Raw genomic sequence first — 19,119 nt, forward strand, 5'->3', positions numbered from 1 at the left:
AAAAATACACCGGGGTATGTGTGTGTTAACCTCCCCCTAAATAATAGGGATTATAAAAGACAGGGGAAAGGCAGGGGAAGGGGAAGGTTGATCTATACTTTGAGGGAGGACTCGTCAAGGTTAGGCCCACCAGGTTCCACAGCAGCCATCCCAAGAAAGCCAGTGTGGTGTAGTGCTTAGAGTCCTCTTGTGTGATGTAAATGTGCCAAACTGATTCAGGGTGTCATAAAAAGAGGTTGTCATGATTGCACTGAGATCAGCTCCCATTACATATAACGTCCAGTCGAAGAATATTAAAGGCCTTTTCCTTTCCATGTTCAGGATTTAGATCAGAGCCCAATGCTTGCTGACTTATTTATTCCATTTTGTGTCTCAGTGCTATGTTTCTTAAAAAACATTGAGACTACACACTCTGGGCTCTGCTAACATATTATGCTGTATTATGGATAATCCTACGATTAAACAAATGTAAATTTTAACATATCACATACATTTGGCTGTTGTCATTACAACATGCCATCAAAAGATTTTATTGGATGAAAGCACCTTGCTCAACCAATGACATCGTTGGTTATAATTTATTATTTTTAAAGTTTGTTATAATATTTTTAAAACTGTACTTGGTAAAGTCTTTAATATGTTATAAATACCTGTAAAGAAAATATAATATTAATTTTCTTTGCGATAAAATGTTTTTATCTTTCATTGTACATTTTCACAAAACAGACTGGCACCAAGAAAAGACTAACAAAAATAATTTAACATCTGTACAATGCACTCTGGGTTGGAAACATTCAAGCAGCAGATTTTGTATCCAATTAATTTCAACATAGCTCTCATGAAACTTTAGTTACAACATATGTACTCATCTTAAATGGAATAACAAAACCACATATTGAAAACATTACCCTGAATACAATGATAATGTATTGGCCATTGCTACTGCTGTAATTAAAGTTTTGGCATGATAACTTTCACATAAACAACAAAAAATAGCTCTCACTGATGTTTCCTGAAAAAAGCAGCCAATAAGTATCATGATCTAAGCTAGATAAGGGCAAGAAACATTGTGTTATGTACAATGTGGCTCCCAGATTCTTTGTAGATGGAGGAAGTTAATGTTTGTTTTCCACTTTCCATGATCATCACCTAATCATTGGTCCAACTGGCACTTTCTATTTGGGCTGTCATCTCATCACTAGCCATTTTGTTTCCCTTAATCCAATAGCAACTGGAGAACTTTCCAATATGTTTCCTACCACTACTTTTCTATACATATGGGCTACATATCCAAGTATGACAAGTGGATGATGAGAGGAGGATGGAGAAGTAATGAGATTTTATGAGAAAAAGGTCACAATAATCATAGTTTTCCCATTGTTACACTGGAGTAAATCAGGAGAAAACCTTCTAAACAATGACATGAAACTAGTGGAAAGTCATGTGCAGCTGAAGAACTCTGAATATGCTCCATAAAGTCATGTTTCCAGTAACAGGCAGCATCAAGACAGGAAGTAGAAAAGGAAATACTTAATAGAAAAGAGCTACTACCATGTGAGCTGGAAATTACTTTTGCTGATTTTGTGACAGCAGCAATGGTTGTTCTATATCCATGTCCATCATGCTATCCATATTGATCTCTTTTAGATGATCAATGGTTTGCATGGATATTCCCATGGTATTTATGAATGTTCATGCCTCAGACACTGACAAATTTCTCCATCAGGAATCATGCTAAGTTGTAATAGAGTATAAGTATTTTCCACAGCTCTTAATATATGAACTCTTACTTGGAAAGGCACTGGGGATAAATTGTCTAACATAAAACATGAAGAAAGGATCATTTTAAGTGTGCTAACATGGAATTTCAAGTATCATTGAAGCTGATGGACTTAAGAATAAGAATTACTAGAACCAGAACTATGTCATCAACTATAGTTTGCCCCTTCTCAGATAATTGTACAGGGAGAAAATGCATGTGTAGTTTCCACCTGAGTAAGATGAAGGCAGATTTCCTTCTCATTGTGGGATCCCACAATAGTAGAGGGGAAATAAATATTTCCCTCCTTCAAAAGGGAAGTGCCTCATGCCGTAAGGCAACAAGCAGTGGGATTAGGACCAAGGTGAACTATTCTTAACACTGGCAGCGTTTCAAGCAAACTTCATGCTTGCTTCCACATCACACTAATTGTACCAAATGTAAGCATTCATAACTATTGACTTGCTTGCAGATTTGGTTCAAAACTAGGCCTATATTGATAGAAAAGAGAATGAGGAGACACAAAATCTTAGATCCTATTCTGCTAGCTATGACATTTTAGGTTTACATTAGCTTAATTGTTGTGTATTCCTCTGTTTAACATAACTTCATATTTGAAACTTCATTCAACGGTTCAATTTTGTTTAGTATCTGCAGTCAAGTGACTAGATTTTCTAACAGCGCCACTCTAAGATTTACGCCCTTCTAAGCCCATTGATTTCAACGTACATAGTTGGCTGTCACCCTGTTTACGGTCACACTATTAATTGCAACAGAAAATGCCCACATAGAGAAAATATGTAACTTTACTCAATGCACTGATTTATAATTTATTTTCCACATTACCTGATGATCCTGGTCACCACACTTGAAGATTGATGCTTTTCCTCAGCGTAAGTTGCCACAACTCTGTACTGGTACTTTTTCCAGTCAGCAGTACTTGCAATTTCTATGCCCTCATTATCTCTATTTCCCTTCCTCATCTCTTTTTCTTTTTTTTATCTCTTTCAGCCTTTGGTGGGATACAAGCTGTTATCCACAGGCATTCCTATTCCAGCAATCCACACAAGGGGCATTCTTTAAGAAGATCATTCCACATTTAATTTTGATTTTTTTTTAAAAAAAGAGGGTCTCATATCATTTCTCTCTGGCCTTCCATCTTTCAACAGTCATCATTTAGCCTTTCACCTCCTGGGGAGCAAGCCAGATGTTGACAAATGTGTCATTCATTGAGACAGACATGAAACCAACTCTGGTTATATTTATATTTAGCGGTTCTCTGACGAGCATTGAAATATGTGGATTTGGATTTCATCTCAGCAGGGCTGGTTCCAATACCAGAGTTTAACTGGTACACTCCCTATACAATTCTGACCCAAACTCCCACACACGGATACAGTACCATCCCCAGCAGCACTGTTTGTGCCAGCATTGGCTTCCTACTTTGTCTGTTGGAAGTGGGGCTAATGATTGTCCCATATGCAGCATCCTAAGGGCTGTTTGAGTTTCCCGGGATCTGATCAAACAGCACAGATCCTCTTTTGTTTTGGTGTAGTAGTAGGTTCTCCTGACAAGAGGCATGGAGCTAACTAGTTCCACAAATAAAGCAGATGTATTGAAGCTATTTTGAAGCTGCAGAGAAATGCTTTTAATAGAGCAATTTTATAATTGGATTCAGAGGGAAGTAACAATGTTCAGCTATTAGCAATCATCAGTATGTGTGCAACTACTTTATTTCCCTTCTATTTTGTTCCTAGGAGCAATTCTACATGTTGACATTGACCACTGAAGTCCTAAACAGGTTGAGGGAAATGTACCTAAGGACTGCCTTCCCCAGCTTGAAACTGCTCAGCAGATGAGATTATTATTGGAAGCCCTTCTCCAGGCAAAAATGGTTCAGGTGGCATGAAGTGATGGTACCCTCAGGTTCTTTCTTGCTGCTTCATTCTTGCCCTTCAGTCTTCAGATGATCTTTGGAGTACCATCTCCTCATCCTCTCCCTCTCTCTCTGTTAATGTAGGACAGCACACCTCAAGTTAAATATCCAACTCTTGGGAGATTTCCTTATGAGTTCAGGCAGTATATCAGTTGCCTCAGCTACCTCATTGGATGATCAGGCATTCAATTTGCATTCTGTCATATTGACACAAGGTCTTGACAGAAAGGTCAGTTCCTTTGGCTTAGCACTGGGTGATCAGTGAATCTCATGAGAGTTCAGCAAGTTTGATAAGATCTACCAGGAGTGTATTGCTTGCTGCCAACTACTGAAACATGAATGGGAAGTGGATGAGGAAGACACACTTTTGTTCTTGTCTGAAGGATGGAGGCAAGAATGGAGAAAAGAAAGAAAATGCTGGGAGAAGGATCTAAAGGAGAATTGTTTACATTTACAAAATACCTTGAAGTGACCCAGTGTTCAGGTTGCCTTGTCGTCTGATGTGAGGTGGGTATCTGTGGGACACAGTTTCTTTTTTGTGGTTCCAACTACCTTCCAAGAGATGTTCACCTGCTAATCTCTCTGTCATCTTCAAGGCACCTGGTGAAGTTTTCCAGATTGTCAGAGCATTGGTAGTTGAGTTTTCCCTCCCCCCTTGCTTTATATCGTTTTTTCTTCTCTGAATTCAATGAAGATCTGAATTAAAACTGGGCCGACCTTACATTTGCTTGAGTGTGTTTTATGTCTAAAGCTTTGATGTTCACTCCCGTCTGGAAAAATAGTTTGAAAGGCTACATGAGAGCCTCTGAAAAATGTTAAATGGAAAGCAGTGGGAACTGGATAGAAATCAGGGCTAATATATTCGTGTGCAATTTGTAGAGAAAGGATACAGGGAAAAATCCCTAGAGTGAATTGCTATTGTTTATGAGTACTGAAAACTTTGAATGAAGTGGTGATTACCTCATGTCTAGTAAGTTTTCCTTTCACTTCTCCCCATCTTGTGGGTAGCTGGTAAGCAGAAAGCAACAAAAAAGTGGTAATCCAAATTGTCAGAATAAGTGGAAATTGTTCTGAAATGAGAAGTATTATGGAGATGGGAAGGGAAAATGAATATTTCCAACCTAGTGCCCTATAGCCTATGCTTTTAGTTTTCATCATTCAGAATATCAACCAAGGCTTGGACTAATCTGTCATCTCTATGCTTGTATGGTTTAGAATTATAAAAAAGATCAACATAGTCACTATATAGAGACTCCTCTGAGTCCTTCAGCTGAGGGGGTTGATTTAGTTTCTCCAAAGCCTTATAGAAATGTTCATATGGAATATTTAGCTTTCCATTTGGAGTCTTCTTTGGTACTTTATTCCCGCCCATCTGATCACTAAATGCACTTTGCAGCAGATGGAGCATTGCATCTGACGAGGCCAGCTCCTGCCATTTCTCTGTGCTGTGGATGGTACTTTCTGTTGCCTTGTTTTTTTCACTCAGGTTCTCCATTGTGGTGTGGTCCTGAAAGATGTAGATGCACATGCAAAACGTTAGGAGTAACAAGTGGGAAACAGCAAGGACTTGCGAGGAACATCACATTTCCCCCTCCCCCATTATTTCCCCTTTCCCTTTCCTGAAAGTCCTCATAGCCTCCCAGAATCACAACTGATCTCCAGATGACAGAGATTTCTTCCACTGGAGAAAATGGCTGCTTTGGAGGATGGACTCTATGGCCTTACATCCAACTGAGGCCTCTTCCCTTTTCAAATGCTTCCCTTCCCAGATTCCACCCCCAAATCTCCATGAATTTTCTAACCTGCAGCTGGAAACCATAGCCAGGCCTCACTCCAAGAGTCTTCTCTTAAAGGCAAAAGCAGGTCTGGAAAGATTCTTTCCTTCCCTTTATTAACAGAAATGAAGCCTGGAAGTCTGTGGTTGCCTAGCAACAGCCACTGAGGGAATCTGCTTCTTAAAGCCATAGGTGGCCCATGTTTTTTAAATCTCCCAACTTTTTTTGGATTTCACATTTTTCTGCACACCTGGAATGTTGTTCAAGTTTGTAGAAAGTCTGCTTTGCCCATTCATAGTGCCAATCACCAGATTTAAGTATGTTTCAGATTTGCCAAAATTGGCTATTAGAATATAAAAGTGAGAACCTGCAAGGAAGTATCTCATTTCCCCTTTCCATACGTTTTCCTTTTCAGTTTCCTGAATGCCCTCATTGCCTCTCCCCTTCTCATGCGTCTTCTCCCTTTCCATCCAACAACCAACCTATATTTATCTGTCTCTTTGTCTTGGGTTTCCCCCTCTTACCCAGCAGCCCGTACCTAGAAAAACTATGGCCCAATTGCATAGTAGAGAACCCTCAAGGACTTGTGCAGGGAGCATCTCTCTTTCCACTGTATCCCTTCCCCACAGTTTCCCTCCCACTGGCAACCTCTATAACCTCTCCCGTTTCCTTACCTATTTCTTGCCTTCTCAGCCATTCACCAGCCTCCCTTTTATCTACTTCCCAGCTAACCTACCTTTATCTGCCTATCTGTCTTCAATTTTCTCTACACCCTAGCAGCCTCTTCATAGGAAAATTTGTGGCTCAGTCACGTGGCACCAGGCCCTTGGCCAGGCCTTCTTTCACAAAGCTAACCCTCAGGAACTTGACCTTGACAGATTAGAGGACTGGGCCAAAACCAACAAAATCTATTTCAGCAGAGAGAAATGTAAGGTACTACACTTAGGCTGAAAAAATGAAATGCATAGATATAAGATGGGCAACACCTGGCTTGACAACAGTACATATGAAAGGGATCTGGGAGTCTTATTAGACCATAAGTTATACATGAGTCAACAGTGTGCTGTGGCAGCTAAGAAAGTCAATGTGATTCTGAGCTGCATCAATAGGAGTATAGTGGTCGAATCCCCACTACCGTCTTAGCCAGGTTTCAGAACATAAACTAACCAGGTTTGAGGGACGACCTCCCCGGTCGAATCCCCACTACCGTCTTAGCCAGGTTTCAGAACACAAACGAGTAATGGATTCAAATGACAAGAAAAGAGGATCTACCTAAACATTAGGAAGAACTTCCTGATTGTAAGTGCTGTTCAACTGTTTAACTGTGAGGGTTGCTTGAATATGCTATGTGCCTTCTTTGGAAGTTTTTAAACAGAGGCTGGATGACCATCTGTAATGAGTGCTTTGCTTCTGTGTTCTTGCATGGCAGGGGTTGGACTGGATGACCCTTGCAGTCTCTTTCAATTCTACAATTTTATGAACTTGTGGGGTGGCATCAGTGGTGGGATTCAGCAGGTTCGCACCACTGCGGCAGGACCAGTTGTTAAAATGGTGCTTGCTGTTAAATTATTTGAATCCCACCACTGGAACTGGTTGTTAAATTATTTGAATCCCACCACTGGGTGGCACCTCTCTTTGTGTCCCATTCCCAGATTATTTCTTCTTTCTAGCCTCTTGGCAGCCCCCATGTTCTATTCTATTCACCATTCCCTGCTTCAGTTTCTCCTTCTCAGTCACACACTCACTACTTTTATCTGCCTTGCATTTTCATATATAAATCTGGTGAACCAGATTTGCTCCTGCACTCCTACATTCCTGCTGGGTAACCATGGGTAAGTCACAATTCTTCGAAATTCTCTCACCCCACCTACTGCAAAAGGGGGGATTCCGCAAACGAGTAAAATAGGTTCGACCCAGTTCCCTAAGAAGGGTACTAACCTAGGTGAAGCCATTGTTGTTCCCCACTGCAACCAGCTTGATCCCAGCTTGGAGGGCGGGATCATCCTGGGCCTCTTCGCTGCTCCATTCCGATTGGCTACTGTTCTACGGCCATGTTCCGTCTATCCCCACACACGTTATTTAAAAAACTGCCACAGGAATGGAGGGACGAAGGTGGCATTTTTTGATTGGCCAGCTGTATGCATGCCCAAAACACTCAGCTGTGATTGGCTGAATGGGAGACTCTTGGCACCAGAGATTCCGCACTTTACTGGAATCGAGCTGAGTTCGAGCGTGGTTCCCTGAAAAAGTAGTAGTTCCCAACTGGAGTCGGGAATTTGACCGTTACACGGGGCAAAGCTGGTACAAAACCACGTTGATCCCAGTGGTTGTGCGGAGCACTTAGGTCGAACGCAGCTCGAACTTAGGTCGATAACACAAGTGTGGAATCGACCAAGGTGTCTGTTCTGGGGAGAGGAAGGGAAAGGATTTTTAAGCCCCTTTGAGTCTTCTTGCAGGAGAGAAAGTGGGGCATAAATCCAAAACTCTTCTTCTTCTCTTATTCACAGTGGAGACCAAAGCAACTTACATTATTTTCCTCTCCTCTTTTTATCCACTCAATAACCCTGTGAGGTAAGTTAGGCTGAAAGTATGTGATTGGCCCACAATCACCCACTGAGATTCCACAGGATGACAGGGATTTGAATCTCTCATACCTTGCTCCAACTGCTGCAACACACTGGCTTTCATAAGGTGGCTGCTGTTGGACAGAAGTAACCAGCCAGCCTGGTTGAGTCATGCCAGTTGGGTGGTATCAAGTAACCCAGAGGTTTCTGCCAGGCCTAGGGTTACCAGCCTACAGGTGGGACCTGGACATCTCCCAGAATTACAACAGAACTCAAGGTGATATAGATCTGTCTCCCTAGAGAAAATTACTGCTTTGCAGGCTGGACTCTATGTCATTATATTCAGCTGAGGCCTCTCTCCTCTGCATACCCTGCCCTCCTCAGCCTCCACCACAAAATCTCCAGGAATTTCCCAACCTAGAGCTGGCAATCTTAGTTAGACCTGGTCCCAAGGTGTCCTCCCTCAAACACCAAAGTAAACTTGGAAAAGGCTCTGCCCATTACCCCTTGCTTTTACTGACAGAACCAAGCCTTGAAATGCTGTGGAATATGCTTCTGAAATCTACAGGCACTTCTTTTTATCATTTTTGGGATTTTTAAACTCCCCAATGTATTTTTTTTAGATTTCACATTTTTCTTGTTTGTAGAAATATCTGTCTTGCTTGTTCACAGCTCCAGTTACCAGGGTTAAGTATCCAAAGATGCAGCTGACTTCACTTTTATAATATAAGATGATCTGATGATTGATTGAAAAAATATTCACATGTTTTGTAGAAATATTGAATGAGCTAGAGATGCTGACAGAAAAATGGTGATAGAGCTACATACTTCACTAGACACACACAGTCTTTTCCCTTGGCCAAAGGGTGTTAGCTGAGTAGATTTTAGGTGTGAATAGTCTATGGATAAGATCTAACAAAAAAAGTGATTACTGTCTAGTTTGAGATGATACAGTAAATCTTTTGGCAGGCACCAGAGGTTGATGGGGCCAGGCTGTTGCTGGAGTTCAGCTAAGAAGCCCTTAGACCAAAAATCAGAACCACCACTTGGACTCTTTGTTGGTGTGGTGTTTGGCCACACAACTCCAACCTGCTCAGGCCAGTCCCATGATGGAGTACCCCAGAGACCACTGCAATGGTATAGGAGATTCTCAGTTTGTACCACTCAACACGATCTCCATCAGCTGTCCACAGTTAAAGGTCAAGATACTGTATAGCTCCCCAACAACTAGAGCTGGCCTTGATAAAGAACTGATCTTCCAGTTACAAACCAGAAATCAGTACATGAAATGTTTTGACTTTCCCTGAAATTGTCAGAAAGACAATAGAAAGGCCTAAATACTGAAAGATGCAAAAGCAGTAACAGTTTCTTTTACCCAATTTGCTCCACATACTAAAAATATAGATGAACACAAACCTCCACAAAGTCCATCATCTTTTCAACTCCTCTCCTGTCATTTTGAACTGTATTATATGATGTATAGACACGAGGTTGCTTCATGTGGTCTGGCTTGGATGAAGTTCCATGCAAGATCAATTTCCAGTTTACAATTCTTCCTTCATTTTGCGTTCGTCTAGACTGAAGTACATTAGTATAATAATTAGTTTTTAAATTTTTATTTATTTTTAGATTTTTACCCCGCCTATCCCTGAAGGGATCAGGGTGGCAATAACATCATAAAACATTAAACAATAAAACCACAACAAATACATTAAAACAATTATAAAATACATTTACTAAAACAACCCAAGAGGGCAAGTTACCGACCCCAAATATATCCCCCCCCAGAGAAGGCCCAGCAGAATAGCTCCATCTTACAGGCCCTGCAGAAACTACTCAAGTCCCGTAGGACCCTGATCTTAGTTGGGAGCATATTCCACCAGGTAGGGGCCAGGACTGAAAAGGCCCTGGCCCTTGTCAAGGTCAACCAGATAGTTTTGGGGTCAGGTATTACCAAAAGGTTCTCCTCCAAAGAGCGGAGGGACCTACTTGGGCAATATGGGGAGAGGCACTCCCTAAGATATGTGGGTCCAAGACCACTCACAGCCTTAAAGGTCAAAGTACCTTGAAGATAACCCAGGTCAAGGTACCTTGAAGATAACCCAGTACTGAATAGGCAGCCAATGAAGGTGGAACAGAACAGGTACTATATGGTCCCTACTCCAGGTTCCAACCAGGAGCCTCACAGCTGCATGCTGAATGAGTTTCAATTTCTGGATTAGGTTCAGGCCAGCATAGAGCAAGTTGCAATAATCCAATCTGGAAGTGACTGTTGCATGAATTGACATGCCATGACCAGATCAGAACGTGAGAGGTAAGGGGCCAACTGTTGTGCCTGGTGAAGATGGTAAAATGCTGTCTGGGTCGTTTTGGCAACCTGGACCTCTAGGGAAACCCCGTATTCCAGCATCACCCCCCAGACTGGTAGCCAACAAGACCAGATGTAAAGCCTTGCTGTCAACCACAGCAGACTAAAGTTGGTCAGCATCTCCCCCTGACCTACCCACAGAACGTCTGTCTTTGCTGGGTTCAGTTTCAACCTACCAGTTTTCTACATTGCACAGGCTTGCGGCCGAAGACAGAAATCAGATGGTAATAATGAATCCAAGAACAACACAACATGTATCAGTTTCTAAATGTAACTTTAAGAGCTGAGAATCAATACATCCATACTGTGACCTGCTGCAGACATTTCTTAAAAATAAGTAACACACATATGACAGAAACAAACACATTTTCTCTGCATCTAAAGCAATGATGCTAACAATTGCTTCCATTCCATAAAATTATGTATGATCTTTTTTTAAAAAATGATTTTGTCAGATTGCAATTCTTGAAAGAACAGTCCCAGTAATTCCCAAAGTGGTAGGTTTTAGTTCAATGCATCCACCTGGAAATGCTGTTTAATTTTGTAACTTGTTATACACCTCTTTTTAGTGCTGGTTTGACATCTTGTACAGGGAGACAAATGTAGCATTTTTAAAGCAAATTTTCAGTCATATTACTTAATTTTTGTACTTGCTCCACAGAAGCACAAATTCAATACACAGCAGTTCTAAGGACCCAATGACAAATTGTTCCCATTAGCAGTGAGTCTCTGTGACAATCTTGCTAGCAGCTGTCATTACAGATAAGGTTCAAATAAAAAATAACAAAATGCCAAGAATTGGGCAAATACTGAATTATATACATTCTAGTTTGTGTCAAAGGTCAAATCTCCATGGGCATGGGTGGAAAATATCCAATCTGTTATTGTGGGATTTTACAAACCTACACTAGTTCGGTGACTCTGAGAATCTGACAGCTCACACATTTTACAGGGGGTGTTAATAATGCTTCCCGCTGCTGCATTCAGAATAAAATGTACTTGTATTGCTGGGTTTGCATGCTAGGTATTGCTATTAAAATCTCCTGTTTCTAAAACTACAGCATTCCATTTCCCTTTATGTCAGGTTTCTAATTAAAGGTGATAACCCAGAAATAAGGGGGAAAGTGAAAGTTCCTTTTCTGGTTTTCAAAATGTGCATGTCTCTTAGTAACAATATTTTTCACAATACTCATTTTATATCTTCAAGAGTGACAGATTTTCCTCAGTCAGACACTCAGTGCTATAACAATAGCAGGGTTACCAGGGAGCAGAGGGTGCACTACGCACCAGGTGCATGGCTTTGGGTCACGTGGGGGCAGAAAATTCCCCCCTTCCCCCTCCCCCTTCCTGCCCCCCGCAATGCCCCCCGCAATGCCCCCCCACACTTACTTTAACAAGCAGAGCAGGCTGGAGAGGAGGCCTACCTGTGTTCCCTTCCAGGAGAGCCTGGGAAATGTAGTTCCCACCAGGTCGTTTGCAGCATGAAAGGGAACAGGCAGGCCTTTTCTCCAGCCTGCTCGGTTTGCTAATGTAAGTGTGTGGGGGGGCACTGTGGGGGGCCTGCCACGGGGGGCTGCCGGGGGCTGCGAAAAAGCCAGTGTGTGCACCGGGTGCTGCCCCCTGCCCCCTTTCCTGCATGGAGGTTGGAGGTGTGGCCCCACTCCCCTTTGCCTCCATGTTTTCAAAAGCTTCAACTTTGGAGGCCGCCAGGGCTTGGTGGCTGTAGCACATGCCATTTGGTCATTTTGTCACGGTGCCTGGCCTCCCCCACATAACCAAAAGACGTGTACCCGGGGACATGAGTGACCCCACGTCCTCAGGTAGATACGTCACTGCTGCTCCACTACAGAGCTGAAGTTGGTCCTGTCTTTACAGTAAGGTTGATCCAGAGGTCACTTCAGGCCTACTATGATTGGAATACAGGCCATTTCCTGGTTAGCAGTAGAGAAAGAAATACAAGGTTTTCCCCTTCTATGAACAACTGTTTTTTTAAAAACAACAACAACAACAACAACAACAACCCTGTATTCATATTGTACTTTTATATATGAACAGGCCTCTCTGGGTTAAATGTTAAGTGGGAGAAATGATATTCCCATCCCCATGCCAACAGAAACATTTCACCCTGAAATGAAAGTTCACCTTCTGCTGACATCAAGCATCCATTTTTTTTTACCTTTTGCAGTTTCACATGTGTGTCATTTTGTTTCACTTTGGAGCACTTTCTTGAGAGCTTGTAACTGCTCTACTGGCTTCAAACCACTAGAATTGCATGGCCACATGGTACTCATTCTCACATATATGAGAATCCATGCTGCTTTGCCCTTTGGCTTTACCTTTTTAATTACTGGCTGTCCAGACTCTTGAGATCACTGCTCAGGGCTTAGACTGGTGTGGGCAACCTGCTTGGATAGGAACCTAGAAGCCCCTGCTTTTTCTCTTACTGAATGGGTGGAGATAGGACTCTCAGAACATCTGTGAAACTCATCATATCTCATTTCTTACTGTGGAGGAACATATTCCTTCACTGCTCCTTCAATTACATCCATGAACCAGTCTGCTTCATTAGCTGTTCTTACTTACCATATCAATTATTTTTAACATCCATGTGCCTCTTGGGTCCTCCCCCCAAGTGTGAACTGACATGAAATCCCAGTCTTTAAAGCCATTGGGTGATTTATCTCTTTGCCGCTCAGCCAATAAAACTGTACTGGTTCCTGAATTAAAGAGAAGGAAGAAGCACCCATTACAAAGTGATATAAAGAATAAGGTTGAGGCAGATATCTTTTTTATGTGAACAGGACTCTCTGGGTTAAATGTTGAGAGGGAGAAATGATATCACCAACCCTAAGCTATGGGTTCATATTAACTGCAGTTTTTGCAGTTTATATGTCATTGTGCAGATTTGAAGGTCTGCATGTAATAAATGAATCAAATGCTCTGTTCACCATGCTCAGCCTTGAGAATATCCTGTTGTATTGCCTGGGGTCAGTTTGAGGACAAAGCAATAAGGAAATAGCTTGTTGTTCTTCCAGAGCCATAATAACATTTGGACATGCCATCCAAGGAGATATGGAGCACTTACAAATCTTAAAACACTGCCAAAGTGATTCAGCACATTAAATATGATCAGTCCATGTCTTACAACTGAGTAAACATTATGACTTCCAAGTAGCCTGTGTCCAAGCAATTTAGAAACCAAACACTTCCTGATGGAAGATCCTTCAGACAACCTGAACTCCCAAACAACCTGAATTTTCCAACAAACATGCTGCAAAGTTTTATGCATCAGTTGTGGCTTGTGTTGTGGTACAATATGTGCCTCAGTAGATAAAATGGGAAAGCTCTAGTGTGTACATGGCAAACAACAATTGATCTTTATGGATCCAGATACAGTTTTGCACATTACTGCAGGCTACTCCTGACCTCCTGATGTAAAAATGTGATTGTATAAAGTTGCATGTAGCAATTGAATCTGTTCCATTTGGGGTGATATCCACTGTAGGCAGAAGAAAAAATAGAAGCAGGGGGGATGAGAGAAGCAAATGCCCTCAAAATGATAGCTTTTCAAATAATTGACTAGCCTTTATAAATGAGAGAATAATATCCATCAAACTATGAAGCTGGAATCAGAAACACATTGTCTACAGAAAAGAACCTTTGTCTACATTTTCTTTCCCCTGCTAACTGACATACAAGACTGCAAGCTATAGAATATTTCTGTTCAGGTCAATATAACTTCCATGGAGTAAACAAGTGACTTCCCCATTTTCCAAACTGACCAAACTCTTAGGCTCCAAACTGTTATTCTGGCTACCAATCCAGCCAAAAAATAAGCAAAACTCTGAGAATGATACACTGCTAACTTTGATGGACCCTTAGTTCAATACATCCATACTGGAGTCTGTTTTTTGTTTTGTTTTGTTTTGCTCTATGGACCACACTTACATGAAAAATGCATAGGAAAAATGTGCAGCCTAGAAGATGCCAGGCAGGAGAGCTCTGTTGTAGAAGGATTCTGTTGCCAAGACAACAGTGGCTGGGTGCATAGAGTTCATGCTCTACATGCTCTCCAGAGGAAAGACTGGCATTTCAACATTTAACAGAACTATTCAATATATAGTGTTGATGTTAGAAAGGATTTTCAACACAAGGTGAAAATAAAGAGGAATCTTACAAAATACCAGACTTCCTGCTGCAACAGACTAACAAAGCAGTCACACTAGAATTCATAATAACTTAAGACAGTAAAGCTGTTTTGGTTTATCACGTTATTGGATAGTAATGTATAATGAAACACATGTCCCCATGCTGTGTGATTACTTCATACTGGCCGAACGTATCATGCCACTTAAATTTAAGAGTTTTCTGTTCAGAATATTGAGTATGCAAGTGCATACTCCCAGAAGTGCCCTGAATCCTCATAATTACCAACATATTGAAACAGAGCAAAAAACCAACAGTGCCTCCAATACCATTACTAGATATAGCAGAAACATATAACAAATCTCCCGTACCTGATGGAGAAGTTAGGGTCACATGAAGATCACCTCTACGAGAATATTCAATTGTTGCTTCAAACTGAACATGTTCCAGTGATGTAATGGCATTTTCTTGACCTTCACAAGCTGTTGTAGGAATTTCAATGGTCACTTCACCACCAGCTCTTAATGACCTGGAAGCATTATGGAGAATTTGCCCTGTCATTTTTTTCTCAGCTATTTTATGAAGTTTTGACACCTGGAACATTAATCGTCTGATGGAAAGATCTGGGTACATTACTTCCATTATTGTTCACTCAGAACCTGACAGACCTGAATTGTGGGTAAGAAGGATTATGTAAAACTGCCTGACTCCCCGGAGTATGGGAAAAACCAAGGCTTATTATTTCACTGGCAAATTTGTTAATCATATCAGTGATAATTCATTGTTTCCTCAGAAGACTCCCAAATAGTATACAATGTTCTTCAAGCAGTATCTCATCACAGCAGCCTTGTAGGATGTATTTCTATCCAACACACAGTACCCTGAAGGAAGGAAGAGTCAATGGTGGCACATTAGGTAGTGGCCATGTGCAGTCAGAGTGAAGGATGTATTGAATGGTTAAGGCCAAATTGCCTGGTGGACAAGAAAAAGCAGTTCTGTGATGTATTTGTGGTTGTTGACCTTTTCAGCTGTAAAGCCACTGGTCACAACACTTCAGTTCTATTGAAATTAATGGCTGTGTTGGAAAGTGCAAGATGCTCATTTTACTTTTTAACAGTCTTACACTGAGCAGCATGAGGAAAATGGATCATTGATTTTCTGCTTTCTACGTTTCTGAGACACAATAAAATGAAAATCAAAGAAACCAAAAACATACTGGCTGACATTTTCAGAACCAAATCTATAGATTAATAATAATTTGAAATGAATTATTCTTACTTTGTATTTTGTATTAAGTTTTCAGAGCCCCTCAAATTAATTGTAATTTAGCATTTCAAGTGGGCAGAATAATGAATAACTTTTATCTGTCTAGTCAAGCCACAAGATAAAAAATGCGTACCTCTTTTTAACCCAAAAGATTTATGGAAAAGGAAAGAAAGAAAACAGAAACAATAAGGTATACAAAGCAGAAATATTAATATTTAAATATCTTTAGAAAGATAAATATATGTGGCTTTCAATTATTCATTTCTGTTTTCTTGGCCTGATGTACCTGAAAAATACACCTCATGGAAACAGCCACTACAGGGATCATTTTAAAGTGGCCTTCACATTAAAGCTGTTTCATATTCACCAGCACTCAGATAAAAAACAATCAACAATCAACTGAACACTTACCTTGGCTCAAAGTTGTTGTCCTTAACAATGCATTCTTTCTTTTCTCCCACTCCTTTCCAAGTTCTAGGATCTGCCAAATCTACTAGTGCTTTTGCATTCAGTAACCCAAATCCAAATCGGCTGTTCACCATCAGCCCAGCTCCATTTTTCTTCCATCCTGGATTGTTGGCCAACGGATCAAATTCAGATGTCCAGACTACCAAATGCTGCATATCCCTCCAGGTTAGATTAGGACTATTGCAAAAATATATATATATGGTCAGCTTGTATATGTGTCGCTCAGTCGATGGTCTTGAACCATAAACTAATGAAAAGCTTGCTTTCCTTTCCAACTATCAGATCCTCTGAAGATGCCAGCTACAGATGCAGGTGAAATGTCAGGAGAGAATGCTGCTAGAGCACGGCCATACAGCCCAGAAATCACACAGCATCCCTAATGAAAAGCTGCCTATAAACTAATGAAAAGCTGCCCTCAATCCAATTTCGGTTGGGAATGGACAAGGTAGAAATATAATAAATAAAATAAATAAATACAATTTATTGTACACTTATATATTACATAGGGGATCCACCAGCTGTCAGGACAAGATGTTTGTGATGGTAGATCTTCCATGTGTGTGTAAGTACCATTAAGTCATTCTGACTTATGGTAACCCTATGAATTAATTATCTTCCTCCCTTTTACTTCATCAACCCTCTGTGTAGACTAAAAGGTCTTACTAGTAGGAAGTTTCTGCAAATTTCCTTCAGTGGGTAAAGACTTGCTGAATGATCCCTCCTATCTGGCCCATGTTTTAATTATTTTTAAACATGTTTTTAGATATATTTTAGTTTTGCTTTTAATTACTTTAAATAGTTTTTTATTGTACTTTGTTTTAAGTGTTTGCTGTATTATTGGGCAGAACGATGGCATGCAAATCTTGTAAATAAGTAATAAGTAATAATAATTAATAAATAATATTCAGGCCTCTTTCATAGAAACAACTTGCCTACCTTCTTGGTAAAGGAGAAGACAAGAGTTTATTTCTGTTGTAATATTTATTGTGGCGTTCAGAGAACTCTGAGCAGCAACAAGGTGTTCCAATTTACCTATCTAGTGTATCTCAGGGATCCAAGGGTCTTAGAAGAGCATATATACTTCTGCTTTCATTTTATTCTCATTGGACTATTCTGCACCAACTCACACTGTAATAACACTGAGCATTCATATAGTGCTCACAATATTCAAATTGCTCCTGACATTATCATATTGACCCTTACCCCAGCTCCATAAGGTAGGCCAATATTAATATCTAATTTTATTAGGAAACAGGCTTGGGCAAAATTTTTGGAGAGAATGATATTTTAAAATATGAACTAAATAAATTATCTTCTGGGGAGGACAATCAACCCTATAAACTGTCCTTGCAAGACACTTGTGGACACAAATCTTTCCTGCTTTTGCCTTCTCTCAGCAGCCTCAAGTGACCCTTTAAACTTGAAGCTTGGCTATTGAAAGAGGAAGCTGAGGGAGATTTGGGGAGGAAGGTGGGAAAGATCTGTTTTCACAAGTACCCTTGTGCTTGTGGTTTGTAGGATCCAACCCATTAGTTTATGCAGTGAGGATGACAGGAGCAGAGAGGCAGGTTCCAAACAAAGCTTAAGAAGACTTACTTGGCTTCAAGGGCCAGAGCAAAAATCCCTGCAGCTAAGGGAGCCGAAGCAGAAGTACCAGTGTGAGTCTGGGTGCAGTCATTGTGAAGATCGGCACTTATCTGAAGAAAATTAACACAAAAGTTTCCTGGTTTACTATATAAACAACATTCACTTGTGTGTATCTTGGTGTCACTATGCACCTCAGAACACTTCCCCTCCCCATCCCTCAGAAAAATAATCATAAATATTCAAAGGCATTTCTATTTTAAGGAATTTTTTTTGTTTCTGAATGTTTTATGTTGAAGGAAAATACTCCCACGTCAAACAAACTACCTTATCCTGAGATCCCAGTAATATAAAAATAAATTCTTCAGAGTCTCCAGTGAATCATAAAACATATCATTGTGTTGGGCCTAGAACAGTTTAAAATGATTGCCTGCCTTAAATTACTCAGAGGCTGAACATGAATGTTCTCCTCCTTCACTGGAAGCACAGCACTATAATTTGGAAAATGAAGCAGATGGTTTATGATAAAATTAAGTAACCCACTTAGCTAAAGTACCTAATGTGTCTGACCATATAACTACAATTTGGGGAAGCAGCAAATGGGACTGTGTACACATGTATGGGATTGTAATTACCTGAACCTTCGTAAGTGAGCCAAAAAAGGGTTACTTGGGAGGGTGATTTTTTCTCCCATTGTAGTTTGGTGATGTTTAATGCCATCTGTTGTTCAGCTGAGAATCAAGTTTTATCTTGCAGGAATGGTGTGGTTTCCACTTTAATGTGGTAAACCCCCTCCCATGCTTTTGAACTCAGGAAAACATAACTCATCTCTATGGAAGCAAAAGTTTGTCTTCTAACACCTTTCACCAACTCATTTCAGAGAGGGTAGAGACCTTGTGTAGTTTCCCCTTGTGTAGATTCACACAGGAGAGGGTTTATCTGAAATTGCTCATATGTGAAGGTCACAGAATATACAAAGAAGGGTTTGGGAGACTTTTCAGGGGAGCTATGTCAGTCAAAATGTCAGGCTATGTGAAGCAGAGGTCTCAGTCACTCAAGGAAGATGGGGTATGTTTTCACTGTAAGCTACATGGGTCAGCATATTACGAACTGCTATGTGAAAGTTGTTGCAGCGACATAGTGAAAATCCCTGGAAAAAATTACAAGTGAACTGCAGAAAATGACTGCATTTAGGCAGAATGAGCCTTAAAGTCCATCACATCAGTGTTGGTTTGTATTAATAAGTCTTTAGA

The 19,119-nt window shown here is 40.6% G+C and overlaps 1 protein-coding gene across 1 annotated transcript in view; it reads right to left on the reverse strand.

Annotated features, from left to right (window-relative positions):
- Window positions 1–561: 561 nt before the first annotated feature.
- Window positions 562–19,119, reverse strand: part of PCSK1 (proprotein convertase subtilisin/kexin type 1) — a 44,764-nt gene continuing 26,206 nt past the window's right edge. The window contains exons 9-14 of the mRNA XM_048503424.1: window positions 17,879–17,979; window positions 16,226–16,459; window positions 14,920–15,077; window positions 12,986–13,119; window positions 9,451–9,612; window positions 562–5,202 (exon numbers count right to left, since the gene is read on the reverse strand). Of these exons, the coding sequence (XP_048359381.1) occupies window positions 4,840–5,202; window positions 9,451–9,612; window positions 12,986–13,119; window positions 14,920–15,077; window positions 16,226–16,459; window positions 17,879–17,979 (1,152 nt within the window). The 3' untranslated portion in view covers window positions 562–4,839. The remainder of the gene's footprint in view (window positions 5,203–9,450; window positions 9,613–12,985; window positions 13,120–14,919; window positions 15,078–16,225; window positions 16,460–17,878; window positions 17,980–19,119) is intronic.

The sequence above is a fragment of the Sphaerodactylus townsendi genome, linkage group LG07 (assembly GCF_021028975.2).
Source record: "Sphaerodactylus townsendi isolate TG3544 linkage group LG07, MPM_Stown_v2.3, whole genome shotgun sequence".
NCBI lineage: Eukaryota > Metazoa > Chordata > Lepidosauria > Squamata > Sphaerodactylidae > Sphaerodactylus > Sphaerodactylus townsendi.